Source organism: Coffea arabica, chromosome 10c, assembly GCF_036785885.1.
Source record: "Coffea arabica cultivar ET-39 chromosome 10c, Coffea Arabica ET-39 HiFi, whole genome shotgun sequence".
In the NCBI taxonomy this organism is placed as follows: Eukaryota; Viridiplantae; Streptophyta; class Magnoliopsida; order Gentianales; family Rubiaceae; genus Coffea; species Coffea arabica.
In genome coordinates, this window is record NC_092329.1 from 35166473 (window position 1) to 35175701 (window position 9229).

The 9229-nt window shown below is 35.3% G+C and overlaps 1 protein-coding gene across 1 annotated transcript; it reads right to left on the bottom strand.

Moving 5' to 3' along the window:
* Window positions 1-7746: 7746 nt before the first annotated feature.
* Window positions 7747-8579, bottom strand: LOC113696661 (uncharacterized mitochondrial protein AtMg00810-like). Its single transcript, XM_027216042.1, has 2 exons — window positions 8533-8579; window positions 7747-8293 (listed from the first exon to the last, which is right to left on the bottom strand). The coding sequence occupies exons 1-2, from the start codon at window positions 8577-8579 to the stop codon at window positions 7747-7749; spliced, it is 594 nt and encodes a 197-aa protein (XP_027071843.1).
* Between the last annotated feature and the right edge of the window lie 650 nt (window positions 8580-9229).

The following is a 9229-nucleotide window of genomic DNA, read 5'->3' on the forward strand; positions in this document are numbered from 1 at the left end:
TATTGATCAGGTGATGGAACAATAACTACTTTTCTAGACCTAAAGAGAATCCATTTTTAGAAATCTAGTGAATTGATTGTTGGCTTGAAAGAACAAGATGAAGTGATCATCTTGCCTTGAATACCACATGTATCCAAGCTAAATATTTGATACAGTTCAAGAAAAAACACACGTTCCATTAAGAAACTCCATAAAAGGAGAACAACTCACTCGAAATTTTATTACTTGATCCTAAAAAATGTTGCAAGGGGCTATTTTTATAGCCTTACAAAACATAAAATCTAAAGTGACTAATTCATGGCCCAATTAAGAAGCTTATTGCTGGCCAATTATTACACAAGGAAAAAAAACAACAAAATGACCCCCCAATTAGCTAATGGACTTGACAACTAATTCGGGTCCAACTCAACATGAGATCTTGAACCAAGTCTTTTCCTACCAAATTAATAAGAAATATTGAAAATAAACTACTAAACTACTAATAAAAACTCGAACTATTTGAAGATTGAAACATGGCCCATATGTAGCCCATATCTTGCATCATTCCCCTCCTCTTCAAAAATATTTATCCTCAAATATTGGGAAAAAATTGGTGAAAGAACTAATGAGCAGCATATATATTCCACTTTCATCATTTTGTGCAATTGATTTGTCATGGCCTCCATAAGAAGTGTAGGATCAAAAGTAGGAGTTTCACCTTCTGTTGACATGTTGATGTAACTTGTAAAAGAGTTAGTAGAGAAAATTTTTCCTCACTCTCTCCCACGTGTATGCACTCAACACTCATGTTTCCACTCAATTAATTCTCTCTAATAATCTCACCAAATCAATTCTCAAGACTTCTCGATCAACTCCTTGAAGAATTAGAATTTCTTCTAGTGTCGACCAACTAAACAATTTTGAATTGGTAAGCTTGTAGCAATTTATGGGAGCACATAACTCAACTAACTGGATGAATTTTCGAATAAAAAACTCACCTCTAAGGCTCTAAAAATTACTGGAAATATTCTAGAATTGAAATAAAAACAACAACATAAGGAAACAACAGCAAACGACACAAGAAAGAATAAGATCCCTCTACCCGACAGTTTGGATTTGCGGCTATAAGGTTAGAAAACAAGCTGGAACAATGAATGGAATTTGGAAACTAACCTCTTTTTCTAATGAAAAGATGTTTAAACCCTTTAAATAGATGTTTCCAATTGGCTTTAGGTCAGTAAAACTGAAAATATTAAGCTGAAACTAGAATCCAAATGGAATTTGAAAAGTAAGGTGTTGCTGTTTTATTTCTTTGTTCCCAACCAACTTGTGGAGTTTCCAAACATAATCAACACTTGTTTTGGAGTATTTTAAAGGTCAAAACTCGTGGCTGTCGCTCTTTTTTTTAACCACAATAGCCAAGAACTCGAATTCAAGAACAAACTAGGGTTTCACCCTTTGTTGCTTAACTCGATGAAGGTATACTCAAAATTTCCAAGAAGATCTGAATTTTTACAGCAAGATAGTCCAAATTGCATAATATATCCCATAGATTCAAGAACCAAGCAAGGTTCCCAAGATTCTTCCCAAACAGCCCAAGAAAGTGTTCAAGATTTCCAAATTTCCAGCGATAGTTTCAAGTGATTCAAGAAGCAAGTTTTGGTCTTTAAGAACTTCAAGATTGACGTTTATGCAATCTGGAACTTCAAGAAAAAACCAGAATTTGATCCAAAAAATTCGAGAACAAGGTATGATATAGCCACACAAACCCAACAAACACAACGTGCTATAGAAACCCTAGGTGTGGCGCGGATTTTTTCACAATTCAAGACTTGAACAATTTTTTTTTGATTGGAACATGAAATTAAAACATAGAAATTGACACCCTGAAACTCTAGAAACAGAAAGAAACAATCAAAATTTATCATGCAAAGATTCGATAGAAACTAAACTTAATACACGACAAGGAAACGAACTCTTCTATCACTTAACCATGGATGGATACAAAAAACGAAGAAGCAAACATGAAAATACAATCTGAATTTTTTTGTTTTTGGATGAACAATAACTACTGATGAACAGTACATGAACAGTAACGGTGAACAGTGATAGTGAAGAGTAAGATGAGTAGTGACGATGAATAATAATGAAATTTTTTTTGACGACTCAATACAGGATTGCGACTTCACTTTGGAAGAAATTTAATGGAAGTCAAACTCTTAGGGAGCCTATTTCCATGAACTTAAGCACATCAAGAAATTTCAACCTTGATCAATCAAAGGGGTAGATTAGACTCAAACGATAAAATAAAGAAAACAAGAATAATTTTTTAATTTCTTTTAAATCAAAAGGCGACTAGGGTTGTGGTAGAAAAACAAATAAGGAAAACAAGAAAAAGAAAAAGGATATTAACTTGGATCAAGATTCGAAACTCTGATACCAACCCGATTCTCCAAGGACCATTCGAGAAGAAATCGAATCGATCAGGTTGCAGAAGGATCTATCTTGACCAGGTTTTGGAACAATAACTATCTTGCTAGACCTAAAGGAACCCGTCTCTAGAAACCTAGTGGATTGGTTATTGGTCTGAAAGAACAAGATAAAATGATCATTTTACCTTGAACACCACAAGTATTCAAACTAAATACTTGATACAGTTCAAGAAGAAACTCACGTTCCATTAAGGAACTTCATAAAAGGAGGACAACTCACTCAAAATTTTATTACTTGACCCTAAAAAATATTGTAAGGGGCTATATTTATAGCCTTACAAGACATAAAACCTAAACCAACTAACTCATGATCCAATTAAGAAGTTTATTGTTGGTCAATTATTACATAAAGAAATAGCTAACAAAATGACCCAATTAACCAACAGACTTGACAACTAATTCGGGTTTAACTTAATATGAGATCTTGGACTGAGTTTATTCCTACCAAATTAATTAGAAATATGAAAATAAACTACTAAACTACTAATAAAAACTCAAACTACTTGAAACTTGAAACATGACCCAAAGCAACCCATATGTAGCCTATATCTCGCATCAGTTTTGCTTTATCAAGAATTGGTTTCAATATTTTCACTCATAATCGAGGTTTTTTAACAATTTGATTTTACCTTGTTGTATAAATTTTATGTTCATTGAGTTTTAGCTTCTCCTTTTCTATTCCTTCTTGTTGAAGGTTTAGAATATAATGCCTTAAGTTGTGGTGCTAAATCAATATTTTGGTTGAGATAATGCCTTTCCTTCTTTTTCTTTTATGCTTTTTTTTTGGATTAGTATTTTTGTGATGATGCTCAATTTTCTTTTGTTCTAAATCCCCTTTGTAGGACCCAAACAAATAATAAATCATCAACCTACAGGAACAATCAAATAAAAAACAATATTGAGGCAAAGGAAGTTTTCTATTAATCAAATGAAACTCAGGCAAGAATACAAAACAACAAAGCCTCTCCTTAAAGAGGACGGATGAGAGGTTATATAGTACTAAGTCTCTTGGTGGCTGACATCTAGTACTAGTACTATGGGTCTATGTGACGCCCCACTTCTCCCTAAGGCGAACCAAAGGGTATCTGCGGGACGCTTGCCCAACTCTCGTCAGGACTCACGCAAAACATTCAAGCTTATTACTAATCTAAACGTCACAAGTACAAAAACATAAATACAATGATGCGGAAGCATTCAAGTTTAACCATGGTCATCCATTATCCAACCCGTACATCGAGTGTTCAAACTACAACTTTAAACCCAAATATACCTCACGCCCAAAAACTACATTCCAATTACAAAAGTACAACCCAAAACCAAGAGGCATAGTCAAAATATGATAGAAACCCTAAACAAAAGTACATCAGGAGGGTTTCTCCAATACGTCTCCGAATCCAGTCATGTTAAGGAAAACAAATCTACAGGGTGAGCAAAACGCTCATGAGGCCAAGAACACACATGCAAGCACATTGCTCAAATAACAATCCCAATTTACAAGTCAAGCAATCATATTTTAATAATTAATAATTTACTGAAAAGATAACCAGAAACAATTCAAGGATACTGGAGTTCTCAGGAGCTATATTCCACTTGCACATTCAATAACCTCCACGAATTGACACTTCATCAATCGGGTAGGTTTAGTCCGTAGAACTCCACTTAACCTGTTCCCTTTCACCTTACATACCCCTGTATCGGGCCCGCCTGTCATTTGTTTGTGGCGATACTACTCGAGTATGCCAAGTAAGACCTCTCATTAGGTCAAGCTTATGTATCTCATGGCTCGCCAAGGTTCCCGACCAAGCCCATGCCGGCTCGAGTCCAAGGTCGGCTAATGAGATCTGGGCGTCCCCATGTGCATTTGTGTGTCGAGGAGATTCACTCCAACGACGTATGCAGCTATAGCATACTATCACATTTCATTCATTCATTCAATACATTTCAATCATTCATTTCATTCAATGCATTTCAATCCTTAAAATTCCATTTCTAATGAGAGCGAGTGCGGTAAAGTACACACTCGACTCCAATTTCAAAATCTCCAACCATTAATAAAGTTAAGCTTGTAACAAGTTTACATACACTTGACACTCACCAAGTATTAAGTGTAAGTAAGGTCAAGGAAAGTTCAGGCGTCCACCGTGGGATCTTCTTGAAGGTCCTCGTGTGCGCCTGAGCAAATAATAGTGAATTATTATTCACACAATCCAATTATGGATAAATAATTCGTGCACTATTATAATCTAGGGAATTTTGTGAAAGGAACCTTAATTACTTGTAAATCGAGGTTCGAGTAGGATTTGATAATGTTCAAAAGTATTTAAGTCTTTATCTAGGAAATCGGGGATAAACGTTTAGATAATATCAAAAGAATAAAAAGTTCTTGAAAAACCCTATTTCCTTGAAAGTTGGAAAATTTCAGTTTTGTTATGAATATTTGAAAAATCGTAACTCACTCGACATAAATCGAGAATTAGAAAACTTTATACCGTTGGAAACCTCTTAGAAAGTACTACAAGTTCCTAAAAGGCATTTTTCCATCAATCGAAGTGGAAAGTGCTCAAAAATGAGCTTGAAGGTACTGTCTCGGTTCACAAGGCAGAATTAAGTTGGATTTTGGCCAACTTTGAAAATTCGGTAAAATTCACACGTTACGACCCGACCTCTGAAATTTGTAACTCAATTAGAGTTGCAAGTGAGGTTTATAGTAGAGTAGACGGATCAAGAATCGGAGTTTCGAGTACCAAGATATGGTAGCTCAAAGTTGGGGAAAATTCAAGACTGGAGAAGAATTTCCAGATTTGAACTTCCAACATTGGAAGTTTAGTTAGGTATCGAAACGAACTTGAATTGGTACCAAAATTGTCAGTATAATACTCCTATAAGAAGGGTATCTCTCTATCAAATTTTGTGGAAAAATACCTTCGGAAAGGTGGTTAACCAACCAACCAAAGTTTGGAAAAATTCTTAAGGCAATCTGCCTTTAATCCTTTTCTTCCCAAATCCAATCGTTTGGCTAAGAAAATCCTCCAATCATGGTTCATATGTGAAAGGAAAGTTTAAAGAACATTCATGGTACATTGGGTAGGTGTTTAACACCAAGAACTTCATTTAGTAAGACCACCACAAGTCTTACATCAAATCTGTCCAAATCCAAGGGTTTTCAACAACCAGGCAGTCACCGTATTTTGATCATGAATTACTCAGTTTAACTCGGAATTGAGCATGGTTTATGGTGTTGGAAAATACATTCATAGGGTTAAAAATTCACAGAAGAAAACGTTTTGAAATTTGGCAAACAACCAGCTCGAAATTGAGCCTCAAGTTGCTGCCTCTACAAATCATTCCAGTAGAACAGAGAAACAGGACAGCTATCTTAAAACGAATGGTTCAGCTCCCACACATGGAACCAGAATGTACATTTTATACCGTTGGAAAGGTACGGATATCTAGTTTCAAATGCCACCAACGGTACTCAATTTCGATGTCGGAGGACAAAGTTATGGTCAAAATGCTACCGCTGGACAGGGTTATCCGAAAACAGTTTTCCAGCTTGACTAGTTCACAAATAAATTTATTTGCCCAATCAAACGTTAATGTTTTCCAATGAAAATTTTTACACATCTAATACAACATATAAAAATGAAATTCAAGCCATTAGATCATGAAAAATTGGCCTTATCATGGCCGAACAAAGCAGGGGCAGTTTCGGAAATTTTTGTCATGGCCTCAACTTTGAGTTTCCAACAATAATACTCCATAAATCTATCATTTTAACCACTAAACCACCATTAAATCCAACATTAAACCTCTTATCGACAACAACCCAAGAGTGGAAGTTCATAGAGCCCATTTTCAAATTTTCCAACAATATCAAGCCATCCATATACATGCAATTGCTTAGAGATGCATTTCTACTATCATAAACCAAGTTTAAGGTGTTGGAGTATGTTATACCTCCTTAGTGCTTTAGATCAGAAAATTTCGGTCCTCAAGAGGCTCCAAGAAACCGTGAAATGCAGCCCTTTAGCTAGCTAGATCCAACCTCCAAGTAGTTTGCTAGTTGTTCTACAAGTTTGGTGAAGATTGGTTGGAGTTTTGTTGTTGATTTGGTGAAGAAATTTTTGAAACAATAGAGTTAGAGAGGGAGGAGGGCTGGCCGGCAATAGGAGAGAGAGGAAAGAGTGAAATTTGATCAAGGTTAGCTTCCAAGAGAAGATTAAAATGAGTGCTGTAAATTCACTCCAAAATCAACTCTCATTAGGGCTCGTTTGGTGCGTTTAGGGCTCGATTTTTTCTCGCATTTGGTTCACTAGTGCACTAAACCTCTAATGCACTTATGTCCATATAAATATTATTCGCTCTTAATTGTCCCGAAATAAGGGTCTAAAGTCACTCAAATAAAGTCGTGCGTGTGAAAACGCATACCGTCAATTTTAACGCTATAACGCGAAACCTCCAAGAAATTCTTATAACAATAATACTATTAACTATCACTTAAGTATTTAAATATAAAATTACCTATTTTAAAACCGTTATACATGTCTTAAATTTTTCTGGGCTAATTGTACTCTTAATTGGCAAAATTTTCCAAACGCGTTCTCACCTTTTCTCTAAACAAGCTCCTAAGAAAATGATTTTTGAAACGAGACCCTTTAAAAATGTAACGAAACTATAATACCATGTACTTAGGTCTAATGAGGCTAGAAAATAATAATCATGGCAAATATTTGAATAAATAATTAAATGAGCAAAAATTAGGGGTCGAAAAATAATAATTTTACGAGTCCTCACGGTCTAATCTAATGTGGTCAACTTTACCAACTCACAATGCAACTATCGAGTTAACCAATAAAACAAAGACACATGGCCATTAATTATCGATGCTTGGTTTAATATTTCTACATTGCCTCCCTTAAACCAAACTCCTCTAATTTGGACATACCCAACATTTTTTTCAACTTGACAAAAGACTTCATCTTCAATGCCTTGGTGAAAATGTCAGCCACTTACTCTTCTATTTTGCAATAATTAACTTCAATCTCCCTCTCTCGAACCAACTCGCGTGTGAAGTGATATTTGATATCAATATGCTTGTTACGCCCATGAAGCACTGGATTCTTGGGCAACTCAATTGCTGACTTACTATCACAATAAATCTTCGTAGGATCAACCTACTTGTGTTGTAGAACACCAAGTATGCGATGTAACCACAAAGTTTGAGTAGCACTGTTAGCTCTTGCAATATATTCTGCCTTCGCTGTATATAATGCAATCACCTGTTGCTTCTTCGAACTCCAGAACTAATAAAAAATGCATAACCTGAAGTACTCTTCCTCTTTATTGTATCACCTACCCAATCACTATCTATGTAGCCAAATAATTCAATTGGATCATTTTTTGAATAAAAATTGCCATCACTGCGAGTACCTCCAACATATCTCAAAATCCTCTTGGTTGCCTGCAAGTGTGACTGACGTGAATTTTTCATGAACCTGTTAATCAGACCAACAGCAAAATTGATATCAGACCTTGTAGACGTCAAATATCTCAAACTCCCTACCAAACTTTTAAAGTAAATGGGATTCACATATCCACCACCACTACCTTCCTTGGTTAATTTCAATTTTTCTTCAACTGGTGTCATAATTGGTTTTGCTGTATCCATCTTGAATTTCTTTAAAATGTCACCTACATATTTCTTTTGAAATATAAAAATCGCACTGTCAGACAAAAAGATTTCAATTCCCAAAAAATATGACATGAGTCCCATATCTGTTATCTCAAATTGCTTAATCATAGTCTCCCTGAACTCTGTAATCCTGTAAAAATTAAATTATCTACGTACAAGCACACAATAAGAATATCACCACGAGCAGAAGATTTAATATATAGAGTGTGCTCATATGGACACTTTTGAAAATCATGAGTCAGAAAATATGAATTAATTCTTGTATACCACGCTCTTGGGACTTGTTTCAATCCATATAAGGCTCTTTTCAATCTATACACCTTATTTTCCTGATCTTTTCTGATAAATCCTGCTGGTTACTCCACATACACTTCTTCATTAAGAACTTCATTCATGAAAGCTAACTTGTCATCCATTTGATAAATTCTCCAATTATTTTAAGTAGTTAAAGAAATTATCATACATACTATATCAAGCCTAGCAATTGGTGTAAACACTTCAAAATAATCAATCCCGAGTTTCTGCTTGTATTCCTTCATCACTAGTCTCACATTGTATCTATCAACTTCTCCACTGGGTTTAAATTTTGTCTTGTACACCGATTTCATTTGAATGGCTTTTTTACCAATTTGAAGAGAAGTAAGTTCTCAGGTGTCATTCTTCTCTGTTGCATGAATTTCTTCCTCCATTGCTTTCACCCAACGATCATCACTGGCTGCTTCCTTATACACAAATGGGTCACAGTCTACAAACAAAGCAAATTTATCAATATTTTTGTCAGAAGGAATATCATCTGGTGTAATAAGATAATCCTGTAGACGAGCTGGCATCTGTCGCTAATACTAGGGACGTCCAATTAACTCAGTTTGTGGACCCTGAACAACTGGTGATGGCTGAATATCATAATTATCCTCCTGTTGCTGGTAATTTAGAGTCACCTCTACTGTCTCAAGATCTCCAATAGACCAATCCCAAACACCTCTTTCATTAAAAGTCATATCTTTACTCACTATGACCTTTTTTGTCATAGGATTATACAACCTGTAAGCCCGACAGAATTCACTAT

Excerpts from the sequence above, each read along its gene's own strand:
- LOC113696661 (XM_027216042.1), bottom strand. The coding sequence starts at position 8,579 with ATGGATGACAAGTTAGCTTTCATGAATGAAGTTCTTAATGAAGAAGT. Across the intron at positions 8,294-8,532 it reads GAAGTTCTTAATGAAGAAGT|GATTACAGAGTTCAGGGAGA; the intron begins GTATGTGGAGTA and ends TAATTTTTACAG.